General features: G+C 41.6%; 2 protein-coding genes across 22 annotated transcripts in view; one reads left to right on the top strand and one right to left on the bottom strand.

Moving 5' to 3' along the window:
* TRPM3 (transient receptor potential cation channel subfamily M member 3) overlaps positions 1 to 21768 on the bottom strand; it is a gene marked incomplete at its 5' end in the record, with an annotated part of 803286 nt that overhangs the window by 190097 nt on the left and 591421 nt on the right. For 6 of the 21 annotated variants that reach the window (XM_082843093.1, XM_082843108.1, XM_082843111.1 and 3 more), the window contains one exon: positions 18661 to 18735. The exons of the other annotated variants lie outside the window; for them this stretch is intronic. In XM_082843093.1, coding sequence (XP_082699219.1) covers positions 18661 to 18735 — 75 coding nt within the window. The remainder of the gene's footprint in view (positions 1 to 18660; positions 18736 to 21768) is intronic. 21 annotated transcript variants of the gene reach the window in all.
* On the top strand, positions 20101 to 20518 carry LOC309964275 (transcription and mRNA export factor ENY2-like). The gene has a single exon (XM_082843132.1). It carries the CDS (start codon positions 20166 to 20168, stop codon positions 20469 to 20471), a length of 306 nt encoding a protein of 101 aa, XP_082699258.1. The 5' UTR covers positions 20101 to 20165; the 3' UTR covers positions 20472 to 20518.

Below are 21768 nucleotides of genomic sequence, written 5' to 3'. Positions count from 1 at the left end.
CAAATTTACAAATCTGTAGCATATGACATCATTAGTAAAGAAAAAGCATTTTAAAAAACAAGAATGGTATATTCTTTATTAGTGAAATAAACATTTTGGGAATTCACTGCAGATCCAGGTGGATTCATAAGGACCACTACAATTTTCTTTATGCCCACAAAAAAATTTAACATAAATTCCTTTGAAGAGCCTCACAAGTGTAAGCCTTGCTCAGCTGAAACTACTGACCATTCACAAAAAGTAGTTTAGATTTATAGTTTTAAAAAAATATGACTTCTATTGTCACCAAAACGTTCTCATTTTATCTAGGCCCCTCAGAGATCTTTTTGGTCAATACTTGTTCTTTTGGTTTTGGGGAAAGTAGGCTAATTCCTTAGTTGACTGCAGTAATTTTTCATTTTCTACTATAACCAAAAACTTCTTAGAGATTTCCATTAGAATTTAATTTTAGAGCAACGCAGAGTTGCTTACTCAGGAAGAGGCAAGATGTTTGCCCACTTTTTAGTTTTTGTAATTTTGGAACTGGAAGCATTATAGCCTACAAAAATGTGAGCTTGAGTAACGGACTTAGCAACTACATTCTAGAGGATTCCAGGTTGACCTCGGGCTTTCAAATTATAAATTGAACCCCAGTTAATGGTTCTTTGCAGAAGATAACCTCTTAGATGTTTGTCCCATTTTGTTATGACCACTATGCAGTTAAGCCTGGGCTTCCAATAATTCAAATATTGTCAAAATTGGCGTAAACAAAGATTGGGTTGGGTGGGTAAAGAAGGAGGTGGCAGGGAGAGAAGAATGTCTTAAAATTCTGAAAGACCTTTTTCTTCTCTCTCTTTCTGCCAACATGAGACTATAATCTACGATCAGTTCAGCTACTTGTAAAAATATTTGGTGTATTATAGTGAAATGCTTGGATAAACAGAATTTTTTTTTTTTTTTGCAGTACGTGGGTCTCTCACGTACGTGAGCCCGTAGGCCATGGCTCACGGGCCCAGCCGCTCCGCAGCATGTGGGATCTTCCCGGACCGGGACACGAACCCGTGTCCCCTGCAACGGCAGGCGGACTCTCAACCACTGCGCCACCAGGGAAGCCCCGGATAAATAGAATTTTGATCAAACCAAATTAATCCTTTGGTTTACTGTCAACATCATTATATATGATCTAAAATGCCAGTGGGCCTAAGGAATAATTTTTTTGCTGTTGGAAAACGGTTTATATTTACATGGAGATGGAGCATAGAAGATTGATATTTAGCTAAATCTTAATGACCACAGCAACAGATCATGTGATTGTTACAGTACAGGTCATTTAGAAAGAAGGCTTCAAACATTACGTGAGCGATGACTTCTTGAAGATCTTAATCACTTGGAGAATGAGTCTGTCAGTGATGGGTAGGTATTTCTGTTTACCAGCTAAAGCTGTTTAGCAATAACATGAACACAGTTAACACACTGGCCTTGCCAGTTCTGGGATTATGTGATTCTTGATGATTTAGAAGTTTGTTTGGAGAATGCATATGCTTTCAAAGTGTGCATACAGTGAGAATTTGTCAATATATTTTATGTTGCAAAATTTTAAATTTATATTATTAAAATGCGTATATTATTAAAAAGCACTGGGCTTCCTTGGTGGTGCAGTGGTTGAGAGTCCGCCTGCCGTTGCAAGGGACACGGGTTTGTGCCCCGGTCCAGGAGGATCCCACATGCCGCGGAGCGGCTGGGCCCATGCGCCATGGCCGCTGAGCCTGCGCATCCGAAGCCTGTGGTCCGCAACGGGAGAGGCCACAGCAGTGAGAGGCCCGCGTACCGCAAAAAAAAAAAAAGCACTGAACATGTCCCCTTTATCCCATTTCTCATTTGAATAGTCTGGTCTTTGATTCAATGGTTGACTCGACCAATAGATATACTGGTCACCATCTCCTGTATTTGGACTAGAATGGGGCCATAAAAACTCACTAACCCCTTAAGATCTTATATTTTACAAAAAGAACTTTATACAGACCTGGGGGGCATTAACAACTACTGTAGTGATGGGAGAAGAAGCAGTCAAGCTATTTGCCTCATTTTAATGGGCACCAGTTTACTCTCTACTTGAGAAATAGTGGCTGAAGTTTGCATAATACCACGGCTTTTCACAAAAGTTTGAGAATTAGCTTCTTGCTCCCCTTAATGAATCTCTTCTATGGTCAGCAAATTGTGGGATGGATTTATGAAAATTAAATAAAGCTGGTAATCAGCTGTGTTTAACTGACAACACTCGATACTATTCTTATTTATTAAGTTTAAGGTGCTTCTTATAATTAGGAAGATTCCCAGAACATGAATATTCAGGTACAACTGTAGAATATTACTGTATAGAAAGACAATATTTTAATATGCTTTATTTTGGCAAAAAGAAACGTGACTGGAAATCTTTGAGCTACTAAGGAACAGAGTGAGCCCAAGAAAATATCAAGGAATGACATAAGAAAAAAAAATCCATCTCATTTTAACTAGAATGTCTCTTCAGTCTTCAATGGAAGCAGATGTTTTAGATATTGCCTTCATGTTTTAGAGATAGAATACATTATCTGTTCAAGACAACAGAACTATTACTGGAATGTGCCTGATCCCACTTGAAAATGGGTAATAAACCCATTCATTTTAGCAAATCCTGATGATGTATTCAATTGGTAAATGCCAATCCCAGTTCAAACCAATTATGTATATCCTTACTACATTTTTTTTGCCACTATAATTCTGCCCCTAAATGGATTAGAAAAGCATTTGGAAATATAAAATACTGCACAAATTATTAAGCAGTCAAAAGGAAACCACATGCAACAAGATGCTTCACTTTTAGACACTTTTGGTTCTCTAGTGGGGAAGAAATTCCTTGAAAAAGGACTGGGGTCTTTCCCTGAAGCATAAATTTCCAACCCATTGGAGGACTAGGCAGGGGTAAAGATAATGCAAATTGCTTAAATGTCTTTCCTATCATCACCAATCCCTATGGCAACTCCCTTGTCGATATTTAACTTAACAGACCCCATCCATACCAATCTTTCCATATTTAAAGCTAGTGCCAATATTCCAGAATAAACATACATGTATATTTTATCTTGGCAGTTAAAATCTCAGTAAATTTGGCTGAAGATATGAGGTTGTCAAGACGTTGAAGATATAGAGTTTGAATTCATGGAAACATCTCTCTGAGACAATGATAAAAGACCGAAAACAGATGGTGCATAGCATTTCTTACCCTGGGGACTAAGAATGTTAAATCTACTGAATTAATATGGCCAATCCCCTTTTTTTCTGTTTGTTTCCAATGCATTTTTTTCTGTTGTTGAACCAATCTATTTTTCGCATTATCAGTGCTGCAGTTATTTTCTTAGGAATTCAGTACCAGCCCCCACCAGAGGACTATAATTTTGGACACTGCCTTCTTGCTTTGCTTTCCCATGTAGCGATTGAAGGCCAAAGGCCAGAACTGGGGGAGTGGATGAGTGGATTGAATGTAAAAATCTTGAAAGCCAACCAAAGAGGTCACTGTGGCATGTGTACTGGCAACTCCCATCATGTCCTCTCTATCCATACTCGCCTATCAGAGAACGGAACTGTCCGCAGCACAGGAGGGCAGCCTTACTTGGCATCTTTCAAAGCTGATTGGAATGGAGGTAGATTCCAGACCTGCAGTTGGCCAGATTTGCCTTCCTGCACTTTGAATGGAGACCTTGAACCTGAGGTGAGTAACTGAGAGGGACTGGGAGGGCATGAGTATTGGGGAAGTAAAGCCTCTATTAGTGGTGGCTCTGATGGGACCATGTCAGGGTGAATAAACAAGCAAAGAAGTCTGTGTGCAGGAAGAAAAGAAGGGAACTGAGTACATCACAGAGGAGAGATCACGTGGCCTGAGTGAGAGGGAGGGAAAGAGTGTGTGTGTTTGGGGGTGAGAGAGAGAGAGAGCGTGAGAGTGGGAGAGACAGAGGGATTTATTGCCTGGATTATTAGTGACTTTTCAGTTCAAGATACAGTCACTTGGCTGTAGTTCATACAGAGTCCCCTATAGATCAAAGGTAGAAAAGTTTTTTCTGTAAGGGGCTATATAGTAAATATTTTAGGCTTTGTAGGACAATGGGCAAAATAGAGGACATCATGCAGGTACTTATATAACAAGAGAGAAAACAAATTATACAGAATGTTTATGGACAAATTGCAAAACACAACTGAATACATTTTTTTTTGTACTACAGGTCTACTAACGAGAAAAATGGAATTTTCAGATGGAGGCTGAAATTTGAATTTGATGTAGTTTTCATATGTCACAAAACTATTCTTTTATTTTCAAACATTTAAAAATGAAAAAAACCATTCTTAGCCCATGAGCCATATGAAAACAGGGTGGGCCATAGTTTGCAAACCTTCCTCTAAATACATTTCTCTTTATCAAAAATACTCTTTTATATATTTTGAGAGAGTTTCTCTTTACTGCCACCAAACATTCCCCTCCCCAGCCTCACCTCTGCTGACTCCAAGGAAGTCTTCGCCTGTCCTTAACAACATGGAAAGTCCTCAGATGCTCTTTTCTCAGCCTGAGGACCCTCGCAGGAAGACAGTAGTTGAGGGCTCTTTGTAAGAGAAAAATGGAGGATAGCAGAGATTTTTTTTTTTTTTTTTTTTTGAGGTAGGGCCTTTCTTCTTTCAAATTTATTTTATTTTTGGCTGCACTGGGTCTTTGCTGTTGTGCGTGGGCTTTTCTCTAGTTGAGGTGAGCGGGAGCTACTCTTCGTTGCAGTGCACAGGCTTCTCATTGTGGTGGCTTCACTTGTTGTGGAGCACGGGCTCTAGGCGCGCAGGCTCAGTAGTTGTGGCACACGGGCTCTAGAGCGCAGGCTCAGTAGTTGTGGTGCATGGGCTTAGTTGCTCCGCAGCATGTGGGATCTTCTGGGACCAGGAGTCAAACCCGTGTCCCCTGCCTTGGCCACTGCACCACCAGGGAAGCCCTGAGGTAGGGCTTTAAGAGGCAATATTCAGTTCTAAACTGGGTGTAAGCCTACCATCTACACAGTGTCAGGCAGGCCTTGATTTTGGAGCTTAACTGACGCTCATGTGGGAAACCTGGTTACCAGTCATGGTGAGCTGCCCTGCTTCTCTCAGAGAGAAGAGGACTCACTCATGTGGTCGATCAAGGAACTTCACTCAGACAGCAGAAGGGATTCAGATGGTCTTCAGAGAGCTCTAAGCCCAAGAGCAGAGAGAGCAATCCATCCTCTCTGAATACCCTTGGCTCCTGGAGAGTGGCACCCTCTTCTATAAGCCAGCCAGCCTGGGACATTTGCTTGCTCCCCCACTGGCAATGTGGGCCCCAAGACTGGGGTTTTGCCTTGATTTCAGTGGACTTTTCTGGAAGCACTTCTTCATGCAACTCCATGACCATCTCTGCCCTATACTCTGGAAGCCTGGACCTGTCTCACTCAGATGATGACTCTTTTCTTTAGATCATGGGCTGCCTGGCTGGAACTGGGCTGAACCTGTCCTGTCCTGATCTCTGACTCTGATTCCCAGTTCCATGACTGCCTCTATCTTCATTTGTCTGCTGCTTCCTGTTGACCCCTACTTTCTAACTCAGCATGGGTCACTCTAGTCTATTGTACCTCCTTGCTACTGTAAACTCTGACAGCATGTCTAGACATTGTACTACTAACATGGTAGCTGGAACTATGCACATCCTAGAAAGGCATAAATACATCTTGATATGACTTGATAAACCAACAATATATTTTAGAATTCTACACAGTGTCTAATACACAGAGTTGGCACACAATTCATAGCACTGTTTTGAGTAATGAGTTATTTGTCAAGTACTTAGAACAGAGTCTGGCACTTACTGAGAACTATATGGTTAAACAAATATAAAGATTCTTATATATATTTATTAGGTTTGTAAAAGGTTTCTATTTTAACTGTATAAATGATTCATGACGACAAATGCATTTTATGGATTTAAACCAAAAGTATGCTCTGACAAATAAATAATTTGATACACACTTTTCCAAAGTTTGAATATTCTCTCATGCAGACCAGTAATATGCTTAGGAAGGCAAATTCCTTTATCTCCTATCCAAAACACTAAACTTTGGGGTAGGTGATCTTTTTGTCACTCCCCAGATGTCTTTGGGGTAGGTGATCTTTTTGTCACTCCCCAGATGTCTTCTACCAAGGGGCCTCTCTTTGGGGTAGGTGATCTTTTTGTCACTCCCCAGATGTCTTCTACCAAGGGGCCTCTCCTCAGTGCTTCAATGAGCTTAAGTCTCTTGAATTCTGTGGGTTGGACAAAGATGTAAATGCCAAATAACAAAACTCGTAAGTTGACTCCAAGTATATTACATGCTAGTAAACAAACTTAGCTTTTGACTTAATCAATGGAAAACAGTTATTCCCTCATGGCCAGACAGCTCTGATTAAAATGTTCTGCTATTAACGTCCATATGTTTCTAGGACATCCAAGCAACAATCCACGTGAATCGTTTCAAAAGAAAGGGAACGGCCAATGGCATGGGCTGTAAGGCAAGTATTACTCTCATAAAAGGAAAGAGCCAGCGTTTTTTTCTTTGGGGCCATTGTTTGCAGGCTGAATGTTTTAATGTAATTGATCTAAGTCTACAAGAAAACTCGCCCAAACAAAGCTACAGTCTTCTTAGTTTCTGCTCTGTTCAAAACCCACATCAAAAGGCATCCTTGCCTTCTCAAATGTAAGGTAATCAAAGTGATTCTAACTCATTTTACTTTATAATTCCTTGCCCACACTCCCCTATAAATGTGCCAGGATCTAGGTCTACAGCTTGTACAAGATCCTTTGGCTTCTTGGCAAAATTAGTAAGCAGCAGAGCAGCCAGGGGAATTATGATTTGGAAAGACCTAGCCCACAGTGCAGGGCATGGCTGGGTAGGAGAGGTAAATGGTAAGAGAGAGGGAAATGTTGCTGGTAATGGCAAAATTGTATATTAATTTGCCCTTCCAAAATAATTAAAAAAAAAAAAATCTCTGCGTCATTTGAAGGAGACTGCAATTACTTCTCCCTGCACCAAATGTGATAAATTCTATTCCCTCTTTAAGGCATGTTCTTTTTGACTTACTCTTTCTGGAGAACTTATATGCATCCTGCAGTTCCCAGGCTCAAAGTCTTCCTTAGGCCCCTCCCTTTCACCCCCACCAGGCAGAATTAACTATTCTCACTTCTGTGTTCTTATAGCATTTACTTTTCTTAAAAGCCCATGCCAATGAATATACTTTATAAATTTGTCAATCAACTACTATGATATCAAGGAAAAAATTCTCATAGTACCTTACATATCTCTTGAAGTTTTCTCTCATTAATTTACATGTTTGGACATCTCTTTTCTCTGTAGGTAGGTTTATCTTTGTATCCCCAGCATATCATAGAGTGTTCTACATGTAGTTCACTAAAATCTGGGGTACAGAAGGAAGGCAGGATAGTGAATCACCTCAAGTATATCCTGATTGCTCATAGGTTATATGACAATGTAATTATTTCTATAGAAATTTTCAAATGTTTTATGACAGAAGCAATTTTCCCTTAATCAACTGACCTGAGATCCAGGGCACTTAGATCTGATTTAAATTCTCCTGAAATCAGGAGTGATGCCAAATGCCCAGTTTCTGTGCTCACTGGTTTTCCTGTGGACTACTGAGATTGCTTCCTAACTGATTTCTCTGCCTCTCCAACAATCATCACATAACTGCTAGCTATCATCTGTAAATACAGTCTTCTCTGTAACAATATTTAGTGGGTTCCCATTGCTTATAGATAAAAGCCCAAATAATTTTGCATGACAGACAAGGCTCCCCATGTTCTGGACCCAACCTTTATTCACAGCCTCATCCCTCTCTCCAGAACTTTCTGTTCATTCTGATTCTAGTCTCATCCAGACTATCTTCCTTATCCTCCATCTAGGACTATTTTTAAATTTCCCTTTAGCCATCCTAATTTTCAGAGAGGAGTATCTTTCCCTACTCTTGGTTTCATGAGGAGGAATTTTTCCTAAGCAGATCCTTGGGTTTTCTATGCTTTTACTCCTTGGTAGATTTGAGAATAATAACTGGATTTGCCCACTCAGTCTCGCTCTTCTTTCTCTTGGCATCTTCCTGCCTGCAGGAAGCCTGACATCTCCCAAATCCTCCAGGGCCCTGTCCCTGCTGGTGTATGTGGTGGGATGGGGAATGAAGGCTTACTGTGGAATTCTGCCTAATTCTGGGGAGTCAATAATCCCACTTGGTCAACAGTCTAAAAGCCATGTCTGCTAACTTGTCCCCCAACTAAAAATGATATTTTGAGTTCCATCAACTACTTCTTTTATTTCTCAAAGTGTTTAGAACTTGGATGAGGAAAAGAGGTGCTATTTATTGTAGCCCCTCAGAAACCCTAACTCAATCTGCAAAGTCCAGTTCAAATGTTACTAATTCCTGAGGCCCTTCCTAACTCCCTCAGGCAGTATTAATTATTCATTCCTTTGTAGTCCCATTATTTATTTATTTTTCTACATATCCTTTGGCAGTTTTTAAATTCTGCCTTGCTTTAATGAAAGTTTCATCCACTACATTGTAAACTCTTTGGGACAGAAACACCCACACCCCTCTCAGACAACATTCTGGTTTCCATAGTGCCTCATACTTAGAAGGTAGTTCAAATAAATGCTTGTGAAGTAAAATTAGAAGGTACAATGCCTAGGGTCTATACCTTGGGACTAGCACAGCTGAAATGACATGAATAGATGGGTTGTTATAAGGGGACTAAGTATCATACCTCAATACTACTGATGCAAACTGCTGAAAGTGGAGATGACAGCCATTTAAGTGGTCCCTGGTATCCTTTTACAGGCCTTCACTACTGGCCTTAGTGGTGGTCAGAGACCAAGAAAAGAACATGCTGAGTGACCTGGGTGGGTGCTCACACATTGCCTTGTCCATCTGGATTAAGTCTGCAAGAGTCCAGATTCTTAGGAACTTGAATAGCCAATTACAGTTCAGCTGTCTTGTACTTTTAAATTGAAGCCTTATTATTTCTCAGAATTGGACCCAGCTGCAGTGACAACGTGTCCTGGACACTGGGGAGAAAGACGCGAACAAAGGTTTACACTCTTCCCCTTGCTGGAAGGATGTCCGTGAAAGCTATTATTTCCTCCAGTTGAAATAAATAGGGAACTGTATGACTGAAGTAGAAACCTAATTCTGTTCTCTCTGAGGTGATGGATACGTTTTAGCAGCTAACTTGCTGTAGGCCAGGAGTGACCTTCATTCATCACAAAGGTTATTAAAGTTATTAAAATAACTGACTGCCATTATCATGTATGAGACAAAGGAAGGGTACTGACTATTTGGGAGCTGGTAATGGTATTTAATCCAATTTCTGACCAGCGGTTGGGAAAAGCGATACATTTTTATTTGATTATCTGGCATCTTTTCCAAAAGATAATGTGTCCAATCTGATCAAATTTTCACTGTTACTAAATCCTCAGTGAGAAATATGGTGACAATGTCATGGGAAACCTTCTTTCCTCTGGTGTCAAGTTTCCATGTGGAGGGCTCCATTAATGTGACACATCTAGCCCCTTGTCCTTCTCTTGTCTCTATATATAGAATTGAGTAACCTGGTTGGTGGTGACTAATGTCCATGTTTCTTGATTGGATAGGACGAGTCTACTAAAAGTCTCTCAGTGAGGAGGATTTAGCATCCTTTTTCATTTTCCTCTATGGACCAGTGCCAGTCAGTAATATTAGTAAAACTGTTTCTGTAGACCCAAATTTCTCCTCTGGTTGGCTGTCTGAGGGCTGAGGTAAGCAGGCAAACCCATTTGGCCCTCACAATAAGTCATTATCTTCAACTACTTCATCATTAATAAAAGTGATATTTTGATCTCCATCTGCCTAACTCCAGTGTTCAACTCTTGGTCAATTTGAATCTTGTCCTGTCAAGAGTGAGTTATAATTTACTCGACTTCCTCAAGCTCCAACACCATGAATTACAGTGCAGTCACTTTTGTTTCTGGCATTCATTTTGCAGCAGCATCTAACAAACTTGAACCTCTGGTTCAAGTTTGTGAACGTGATCTTATTTTTTAGACGCAAATATGGCCTCTTCTGAAAGACAGTTTTTTCTTAATGTCTTTATAGCTCCTTAAAAGGAAACAACAATTGCCACAGATTTAAAAAAAGCTTATTAAAAATGGAACCCAAACAAGGGGGCTTATGAATTTCTGGGTTGCAGTGAATGATTTCATGTAGTGAAATCCACTCGGCCAACTGACTGAAGACAGTTTCTTATTCCCGTAGGGGAAGTAGCGGCTACGAAGCACCCACCAGGTGCTGGGCACTCAGCCAGGCGAGTTGTATATGCTCACTTAACCTGCTCACCAACCCTATGATAGAGATATTATCATCCCCATTTTACAGTTAAGTAAATTGAGGCACTGAGAGTAAATCACATGTCTGAACAGGGTTTCAGAGACCTATTAGGAAATTCAGAGCCTGCACTCTGCACTCCACTGGCTTGTCTCTCACTAGGGTGACCAGGTGATTTATCATACAAAAACCAGGACATTCTTGCAAGTGAAGAGGTCATCATTAATAATTACTCTGGGATGACAAGGATCAATACAAACCAGAATTATTTACTTTTGGACAAATCTGTACATATGATCACTCTAGGGTCTCAAACTCGTTTCTAGCAGATTTTTTAAAATAGATGCCAATTCTGGATATTTAGAAAGGGGCCTGAGTTTGTTCACGGTTCCTTTGTTCACCTATTCCTGGCTTAAAAAGGCTAAGACTCACTTGTTGCCCCTCTCTGATTCTTGAGATCCAGTTTCCATCCAAATAAATCACAGCTGTTTGTTATCAGAGATATTTCTTCTTCTAGCCACACAGAGGCATGAAGCTCCAGGGAAGGATTAGATCATTAAACAAAGAAAATAGCAACAACAATACAACAGCACCTGCATAAATTCTGTAGGGGGAAAAGATCAATTTAAAGTTTTTCTCATGTTCTAGCATATCCTTGATGGAGTTGGATATAAATGCCTTCTACTTTTCTCTCTTATAAATAAATGTCTCATTACATTCTATCACTTAAGCACACTGGAGTGTCATGATGAAGAATCAGAGACAGTCAAGGCCCAGGGGCAGGGGGGTGGTTAACCTCATTACCCTGCTCTGTTGAGTTGGTGTGAAACAGCCACTTGAGTTATTCCTACTGCTGCCACCAAGAGTCATCTGACATCAATACTCAGTGCTAATACTATCATTCTCGTAAATGGGTTATCCTAATGTTACACAGAAGAGCGTGGCACTCTAAGGACTGCTCTTAAAATCCTGATTCTAACGTGCAAAGAACTAGTTTGAGCATTGAAAATTATCACAAGAAGAAGTGTGTGGAAATGCCCATTTCCAGTTCTCAGCTCTTCTTACCAGTGTGTGCTCTAGTGGGATGGCTCTCAAGCCTAGCATCCTCCAGAATCACCTGGAGGATCAGCTGAAATACACACTGCTGGGCCCCACCCTCAGAGCTTCTGATCAGTAGGTCTAGAATGGGACTTGAGAATGTGCATTTCTAACAAGTTCCCGGATGATGCTATTGCTGCTGGTCCACGGACCACACTCTGAGAACCAACACCCTAGCATAAAACTGTAGGGAGTGGGGACTTTGCACCTGTGAAAAGAAGTGAAATCTAAGATGTGCCCCCTGGAATAAATTAAGATGAAAGCCCATGGAGTAGGACTGAAATGTCCCTGTTATACTTCTAATAGTCTATTGAAGTCTGACTAGGAGTCAGCAAACATTTTCTGTAAGAGGCCAGACAGTAAATATCTTCAGCTTTGCGGGCTAGATGATCTCTGCTGCAAGTTCTCAACTCTGCCACTGTAGCATGAAAGCAGCCAGAGACGGTGCATGAAAGATGGAGCGTGGACACGGCTATATTCCAATAAAGCTTTATTTACAAAGACGAATAATGCACTGGATTTGGCCCACAGGCCATAATTTGCCAACCTTTGAGTCTAACTAATGTGATAAATATGATTCATATATTGCAACATCTGTTAGTATGTTGAGACCAAGTATGCCTATGATCAATTCTCATTGATCAATCCAACCAAGCTGGAAACCTGTGTCAGCCAAGCACTGACACCTGTTTTAGCTGCATGTGATTGGTTGACTATTGCCCGCACCAGAAGATATGCACTCTTCTTGCAATTCAACACCTACAACCGTTTAAAAACCAATGGCCCACCACTTCATCCTAATTCAACAGGGGTTTCACTGCACTGCTGGAAATTACGTATATTTAATTTACTCTCTACTTGGTACTTTGCCTAAAAGTCAATAATATCTTCCTGTGTAGCGGGATCATTGATTATCAGTTAATTCATATTTCATTTTAAATTTGTTTTTTCTTCTCCTTATTTCCAGAAGGCCCACTGGGCTGTCTTTTCTCACAGGAGGTTTACGCTGGTGGCCTGAAGATAAGCTCTCATGATGGTTTTTGTTAAAGAACTAAGCTCGCTGATGCCCTGAAGAGGAGGAGGAGAAAGACAAGTGTATTTGATGGGGAGAGGTGGAAGCGGATGAGATGGGGAGGAAATTATCCAACTCCTGGGACAGGCAGAAAAGACTCGCAACATCCCTGATGGTCAGTGCCCAGGTCTCTCCTTACTTGTCCTGTCAAGAGCATTTGACACAGTTGGCCCCTCCTTCCTCTTGGAAATATGTTCTTTGCTTGGCTTCCAGAGAGCATTCTCCTCTGGTTTCCCTCTCACTTCACTAGCTGCTCCTTCTTTATCTCCTTTGCTGGTCTCTCCTCTGATAGAAGGACTGTCTCGAAGCTCAGTTCTTGGTTCTCTCCTGTCCTGTCCTCTCCTCACACACTACCTTGGTGATCTCATCCACTCACATGGTTTCATATACTGTCGACACACAGACAACTTCCATGTTTATAATTCGAGGCCAAGTATCTCCACCGAACTTCAGTCTCACATAACCGTGCCCCTCTCGACGTCTCCATGCGTGCTCTGAGAGCTCTCAAATCTGACATGTCCAAAGCTAAGCTCCTGACATTGTCCCATCCCTGCCATCCTCATCCCCACAGTCTTCTCCAGACTGGAAAATGGAAACTCCATTCTTCTACTGATCAGCCTCCAAAATCTGGAACCATACCCCACATCCAATTTGATGGTAAATCTTGCCTGGTCTACCTTCATATCATAGTTCAAATTTGACTACTTCTCACCTCAACTGCTACCACCCCCAGTCTAGTTACCATCAGCTTTTGCCTGGATTAGTGCCATTTTCTCTTGACTGGCAACTCTGTTTTCATTCCTGCTCCCAATCTGGACGACTCTCAACTCGGCAGGCACAGCGAGTCTATTGAAACATACAAGACCACTCATTCCTTTGCTCAGAACTCCACAAGCTCCCACCTCCCACAGAGTGAATGTGAAAGTCAGAGGCCTTACAGTCCTGCCTGGCCCTGGCCCTTGTTTCCTCTCTGGCCTCCTCCGCACTCCTCTCCTACTCTTCCGTCCACGTGGTCACACAGGCCTCCTGATGCTCCTCAAACATGCTGCCCACATTCCCACCTCAGCACCTTTTTAATGTTTCCTCTGCTGGAAATGGCCTCCTCCAAAATATCACACAACGTGCCCCCTCATTTCCTCCAAGTCTTGACTCAGATGTCCCCTCTTCAGGGCGTCCTCCCCCACTCTACTGAAAATTGCAGCCCCTTCCCTGCACTTGCCTTTCTGCCTTCTTTGCTTTTTCTCTCTCCCCAGCACTTATCACTATGCAATACACTGTATTTTACTTGTTTGTTCTCTGTCTCCTTCCACTCACATGTAAGCTCCTTAAGGGTGGGATTAGCACAGCCATCTGGTCTGAGGGGGCTGCTGTGAAGTGCCTTTGGGGTGCTGAGTCGGGGCTGCAGAGCCCTGGCCATGGGGATGCCAGCTGCAGTAAAGATACCGCTGGCTTTGCTCGGCCAGGCAGCACCAGAGCCTTCCACCCTGGAGGGACCAAGCAGGCTTGGGCAGTTGTTTTTATCAGTGGTCACCTTGGCTGAGGGAGGTTAAAAGGCTCTTATTCAGTTTTCCAGGTACACCATAAGCGTGAGAGAGGCAGGTAGGGAGAGAGAGAGGACAGTGGGGTGGGGAGAGAAGAGAGGAGAGGAAAGAGGGAGAGAGGTGAGAGGAGAGGAGAGGAAGGGGGGGAGAGAGAAAGAGAGAGAGAGGAAGAGAAGGGGGAGGGAGGGAGCGAAGGAGGGAGGAGGGCAGGGGAGAGAAGGGGAGAGGACAAGGGGAGAGGAGAGAGGAATATGGGGAGAGAGGAGAGGAAGAGGGAGAGAAGAAGAATGACAGAGAGAGGGAGGGAGAGGGAAGGAGGGAGGGGGAAGAAGAGAGAGAGAGAGAGAGAGAGAGAGAGAGAGAGGGAGAGAGAGAGAGAGAGAGAGAGAGAGAGAGAGAGAGAGAGAGAGAGAGAGAGAGAGAGAGAGAGAGAGGGAGGGAGAGGGTGGGAGAGACCTAATAGATAAAGATTGAATTTACCAAAACTAGATGGAAAGGGGGCTTGGAATTGGATTTATTTGAATTAAGGAAAATTGTTACTATGTGACATTTCCTACATACCTAAGTTTATGAACAATAATTCATACTCATAACAACAGTTCTTATTACTTGAATAATGGAAATGAATCAATGGAACAAAACAAACCCTGCTCCACTCAAACCAAGAAAACAGGATAGAAAAATGGAAATACAGGGTGTAATGAACTTTCCACTTCTCCCCAAACTCCACCATGATATCATAATAGATTCTGATGTTAACCAGAGTCAATATGCACTTCCTGTGTTCTCCCTTTGGGAGGACGAAATGCTGCTAATGAGGAAGGGTTCAGCTCAGATCTTTCTGATGACCAGGAAAGCTGACTCTTCAATCCTCAGCCCTCTGTTTTAGCAAAGGTGCACCTGTTTTTCCACCCTGCCTCATTCTACCAGAAATTGCCCACAGAACCCCATGTGGACCCAGAGACGTCAAGGCTCGTTAGCCAACAAGAACTGTTGATTCCTCTGCCTGGGATTTAGGACTTGAGTGTTTGCCTGCAGCGTTGCAGGCATGTGGGACTCTGCGAGGCTTGTGAAATCTGGCCTCCTTGCAGAACAGGGACAGCCTGTTCAGTAAGGGTAAGAGTGCTTGTTGCTTCAGTGATGGATGCCAAAAAAAAAAAAAAGAAGCTGCATGCTTATTTGGCCAGTATTAGGGCACAACATCTCTATTTTTCTCCTATTTCTCAGGGCTTAATGATCTTAAGCTGAGGGTTCAAGTTAAAAGATTTTTATTCTGTTAAAACTTATGACAACTTTATTACTGACATTCTGGGAGCACTACTTCTAATCATTTTCCTAGCCTATATGAAATACAGGCTTACTTCCACTAGTTTAAATGGCTTGAAATGATCCAAACAGTATTTTCAAAGGATGGGCAAATTATTTTAAATCCTGGGAAGGGGCTTTGAAGGGCCCTATGACAATTGCCCTGGCCTGACCCATCTCCAGTGAATTAAAATCTCAGCCTGCTTTTTTAAAAGACCCCTAGAGAATGAGATACCTTATCGTCTCCAAATATATCCTACTGTAAAATTGTTGATTATGGCAGAAAAGCACTCAGTCAGCACAAGTTTTCCCATCTATTTTATGTTTGTCTAACTTTCTAAAGTTAGCTATGCATTTCTACTGAATGGTTGATCCTAATGTAGACTGAAAAGCAGCCATGGGCACTTATCACTTTAGATAAGTGCAGAAAAATCAATACTTATTTCTTTTTCTGTGTAAATGGAAATAATGAAGCCATGATGGCATTGGCTGCTACAAAAATGTATATCCTAGACTCTCTAAATCCACAAGACAGAAATGATTTGACAACAAGCACAAGTCAACAGAAATGCAGTCAAATTTCCAGAATAAACGTTTTTATGCCCATGACAGTTGGAAGTATGCATGATGGTCTTTACCTGTACAGTTCCTATTTATTTATCCTCCCTAAATCTATGTATTATTGTTTTATTATGTGTCCTTTCCATATAGCTTTTAGTTTCTAAACTCTTCTATTACATTTTTACATCAGGCTGGAAACGGGAGTTAAAAATAAGGCCAGAAAACCAAGTATTGATGTTTACAATAAAAATTTATTGAGCACCTACCTACCTGCATGTGTCAGGCACTGTGCTAGATTTGCAGGATGACAAAAGTGAGTATGACTCAGGCTCTGCTCACATGGAGCTCACAATCTACAGGTGGTGAGGGAGGAGGTGCAGGCAGACAACCGCTCTACCAAAGAGGCAATGCTACAACACAGGTTTATACAGAGTGCTGTGGAAACGAGGGTTATGTGGTGAATAACTGAGCCTAAGAGGATCACGTGTGTGTGTGTGTGTGTGTGTGTGTGTGTGTGTGTGTGTGTGTGTGTGTGTGTGTGTGTGTGTGTATGGTTTCTGGTAGTATTTCAGAATAAAGAAGATTTTCAAGCTAGACTTAAGAGTGTAGGTTTTTGCCAATAAGCAGAGTTGGGAGAGGTTGGAATTTCAGCAAATGTCAAAATGGGACAAAAACACATCGAACAGGGCATGTCCTTCAAGAGAAACTGCAAGTAGCTTGGAATGGGTGGGACATAAGGTCCACAGGCATTAGGAAGGAGAGGAAAGCTAGAAAAACAACAAATGAGAAGATATGGAAGGTCTTCCAGTTAGTGAAACAAGGAAGAGACTGAGTCCCACCAAGAAAGTTGCCACCAGAAGGACCTATTAGTTCTGACCAGCAACTGAGACCAAAATGCCAGTCAAACATTTGCAACCCAAATCTTTCTAATCTGAAAGGAGATCTCAGCATTCTTCCCTACGTGTAAAAGAACCTAAGTCTTATCAGAATGGTGGACAGTTACCTGTTTCAGACTCATTTGTTTACAGGAACTGTCCCAGTCCCTGAACAGAGAGTTCCAATGTGGAATGGGGTTCCTTCCTAAAAAAGAGAGAGCTCCTAGCTTGAATTGGAAAATAAGTCAGATAAACAAGACAGGCAAATACCAAGAAACAGGTTTCATTAAATTTGTTCTACTCCTTCAATATTATTCTTTTGACTCCGTTATTTTCTTGATTGACAAGGTGACTTTTCATTAACAAGCGTGGCAAACAGTTCAGTGTCACAGCCAACTTCTGTCAAGCCACTTTATAAAATGAAGAGAGGGCAGATGTTTAAACTGTAACTGTCTTCTTCACACAACCTATCCTTTGAAGGGAAAATTCTTTAAAAGGCAGAAAAACTTCAAACAACACATTCAGTTGAGCGCATCTGGAAAATGGCAAGTTATCACAGTCCAAAGTTAACTGATCATGAATTTGGTATTTGTATTTTGGATGGTCTTCTACTTGATTGGTTGATTCTACCAGTAGTAAAAAGTCTGAATGATTAGGCTGAACATGTTACAGCATCCAAGGAAGACAATGAGATGTTCCTGATATACATGTAACCTGCCCAGAGGAAGTTTCACATCCTTTTCAGGTCACTTGATTTGAATCCGGGGCTGTCAGTCTCTGAGAATATAAATTCACTGTTTCTTACTTCCAGGGCTCCCTGGATGAAGCTCTGCTATGACCTTTAACTTACAGAGTTGTTATTTATCTCATGGAACAGTTATGAGCTCAATGATGGAAAACTTCATGTCATGGTTACCCCAATGCATTGGATGATGGTGCAATGATCAAAAAGATGCCAGTGATGACAATTGAACGTCCCTTTGCCTTCCCAGCCTCCTTCATATATTCTCAGGCATAGGATGACAAAGGGAAGTCCACGAGTCACATGAAGAAAGACTGTAGCCATGGGCACACGATCAGGAGCTCCTCTGCTTGTCTTCGCCCCTACCGCCCATGCCACCACCCTGTCCTGCTTCCTCCTCCTCTTGTTCCTGTGAATTCCTCTACCATCTTGCCACTAACCACTGTCCTCCACCCAAAGTTCTGCTGACGATTATTCCCAGCTGAACCAATACTCAACCCGTGTCTGACACAGAGTTTGTGTTCAAATAGTTGTTGAATGAAATAATGACCCCCAAACCCTCCAAGGTAACAAAATTTTAGCGGAGTGTCTTTTTGAATGAAATAATGCTTCCTTATGTGGGGTGAAAAGAGCAAGGGTTTTGGAATCTTATCAGCCTAGGTTTATACCTGTCTGTACCACTAACTGGATATAAAACAAGGGCTTAACTACTCTGAGATGCCATTTCATCTACTATAAAGAAGGAAGATAATAATTCCTACTTTGAAGGGTTTTTGTGACTATTGAAAGAGACAGTATATATGAAAATGCTAGCACAGTGCCTGGAATATACTTGGACCTCAATAAACGCTCATTTCTCTCTTCTCTGTCTTATGTGGTATTATTATGATGAAAAATAATAGGGAGTAATTAATCTCTGGTACAGTTGGATGTCTTAGAAGAGATAAACAGCAGTCACAGGGAGGGACAGTGTTAGGAATTTGTAAAGGAAATGATTATTTCTATGGTTAATTTTCTTGGTTGGGGTTTAAGAGGAAATTCATGTTGTCCATTAATTATACTTACCAATTGGGTCTAATTGGCAACTACCCCAAAATGAATAAAACAAGCGGGAATCAAGAGAGAAAAACGGCAGGCATCCTGTCAAAAAATAAAATCTTTGAAATTTCTACAACCCAATGGTTGGATTCACATTTTATTAAAGCAGACCAATCTCCCAATTTATAAATGTACACATGTGATGGCAACCCAACTGCATATTCAGACCTACGCAAAGCATCAAACAGCACTCTGTACCAGCTATGCCTTGTCTCACTGCTCCCTCAGATAAATGGGTCCTTAAAATCAACATTCCCTTTGCTGGAGGACATAGCCTTCATTATTCTGTTTCAGCCTAGATAACTGTTGTAGTGGTTAAAGGGTTAAATGAGTTAATCCATGTTAAGTGCTTGTAACAATCCTTGGCACTTAGTAAATCCTCAAGAAATGTTTGTTTTTGTTATACTAACAATAATTATGTCTTCCAAGGCTGAATAAGTACTGGATTCCTCCCTCCCTCCCTTTAAAAACATTTTTTTTTTTCTGATTTCTAGAGATACATGTCTTATTCTCAGGTAATTAGCTACTTCTGACCTAAAAGAAGTACTTTTTCAGAGGCTAATGTACTTAACTTTTCTTTTTAAAAGGGAATTGAAACCAATGCCAATGTGTCACTCAACACAGCTCATGTTATTTACTGAAGAGATCCCCACATTTCCCTCTCTTCTCTCATGGGCCAAGAAAATGACTAATTAGATAGATAGATAGATAGAACCATATATATCTATATCTATCTGTCACATATTATCTCTATCATATACCTCTTTCTATCTGTCTATCTTATCTATCTATCTACCTACCTACCTTTCTATCTATCTTTCAAAAAAAAGTCGTCAAAGACATTTCATTATAACAGGTTTCCTACCAATTCTGGCTATTCTATCCCAAACTGGGAGAGAAATTTAATGGTAAATAATGTCTCTGGAGTTGTTAACTTACTAACAAGCTAGTTTTAGGCTAGATGACTCAGGCGGGATCTCATTTCAAATCTAGGCCTCAGGAGAATCTGCCTCTGCCCCTTTCTGCTCCTTCCCTAAAACAGCATTTACAGAGGGGCCCAGATCCTTGAGTTAGGTCTTCGAGCCCTAGTGTCCTAGAATCAAGCCAGACTTCTAGAGCAGCCACAGCTTGGGGTGGTAGTTGTTGGTTGTTGGTTGGGCAGGGGATAGCTGGTTGGTGAGAGGCATAGTAGGGTCTCACCCCACTTTTCATGAAACATCACTTGGTAATTTCCTCAGTGCCCATAACTTGGCAGGGCTGCCTCTTCATAAGAATGTACTCATTGGGGAAAACACAAAGCAATATCACTTGAAGCACAAAATATAAGGGTTGGTTCTTCTGGATTATCAATAGTTTACAAAATAACAAGCCAAGGAGGGTCTAGGTCCTGGCGGCTGAAGAGTGTGGTAGGTAATGGTCGTCAGCGCAAGGGTCATTTCATCACTGGGAAGGGACAGCCCTTGCCCGCGGTGATGGTGGCTAGCAAGATGAACAAAGATGCACAGATGAGAGAAGCAATTAACCAAAAGTTGATAGAAACTGGAGAAAGAGAATGCCTCAAAGAGTGGCTGAGAGCTAAATTAACTGAATGTGGCTGGAAGGATCAGTTGAAGGCACACTGTAAAGAGGTAATTAAAGGAAAAGGACTAGAACACATTACTGTTGATGACTTGGTGGCTGAAATCACACCAAAAGGCAGAGCCCTGGTACCTGACAGTGTAAAGAAGGAGCTCCTACAAATAATAAGAACATTCCTTGCTCAGCATGCCAGCCTTTAAGATTGAATTAGATTGTGTTGTTTTGTGGTTTTATTTCTGAAAGTAAAACTTGCCAGACTTCCCTGGTGGCACAGTGGTTGGGAATCTGCCTGCCAACGCAGGGGACACGGGTTCGATCCCTGGTCAGGGAAGATCCTGTATGCCGTGGAGCAGCTAGGCCCATGCGCCATAACTGCTGAGCCTGTGTGCCTAGAGCCTGTGCTCCGCAGCGGGAGAGGCCACCGCAATGAGAAGCCCGCGCATCACAATGAAGTGTAGCCCCCACTTGCCACAACTAGAGAAAGCCTGCACGCAGCAACGAAGACCCAACGCAGCGGGGGCGGGGTGGGGGGGAACTTGCCATAAATTAGGAATCGATTTCCCAAAATAAAATCCTTTTTTGTATGATGGTATACAGTTTTCAGTAATGATGCATACAATTGTATTGATTTTTTCCCTAAATGTGTTATTTTAATAAATATCTCATGAATTAAAAAAAAAAGTAACAAGCCAAGAGTAACTACTGTACATTTTCCAGAAAGTTACTAATTAGCACCTTCCTGAGAACATAAATTCAGTTTGGGAGCACACACCTCCCCAGGCCACTCCACCACTTTGTGCAACAATTAGACAGCTTGTTAAATATTAGGAGCAAAACCTCAAAGAGCTGATGACACAAACCCTCCTGGAAATTTACCACAAAAGCGCTTGTTTAAGGAACCAAGCACAAAATTGGCTTAGTTGCGTCTTTCCTGCAGACTGAACAGCACACTGGTATTTTTAGTTTCTTTCTTTCCCCCCACAGTTACCAAGTCCTAATGAACAAAAGTTAAATGACATTTTAGTGCAGATCAACCAGATTTTTGCCGATTTGTTGCACGGCTAAAAATGGAAATGTCTGAACATCCAGTGTCTGTTGATTGTGATTCCAATTCTCTTGATACTTCCTTGCTTACCCTTCAAGATGCAGTGGAGAAATGGTCTCAAGGGGAAAAACTGGAGAAGAAAGGGCTAAGGATTTTGCATCAAATACGCTGATATCCTAAGTGCCCTGCTTTTATTCCTTGCTCAGGTGCCTGGAGAACCTTTTCTTATTTGAGTTCCCCTGGTGCTTTGTTAAACAGAATAAGAGAAGTACCTCCCAAACTAAGGTAATGACAATGCTGAGCAAAGAGTAGCAGTTAGGAGTTTGGAGTCGTGAGTTCAGGTAAAAGCTGTGCCAGTTAATTCACTGTATGAATTTAGGTAGGACACTTGATTGACCTTTTCCAAGTGGGCTTTCCTATCTGGAAAAAGAAGGCAATGAACTAGGTGAAAT

The sequence above is a fragment of the Leucopleurus acutus genome (assembly GCF_964270905.1).
Source record: "Leucopleurus acutus genome assembly, chromosome: 7".
In the NCBI taxonomy this organism is placed as follows: domain Eukaryota; kingdom Metazoa; phylum Chordata; class Mammalia; order Artiodactyla; family Delphinidae; genus Leucopleurus; species Leucopleurus acutus.
The sequence above is the reverse complement of the archived record's forward strand: the minus strand, read 5'-3'. Positions and strand labels throughout refer to the sequence as shown.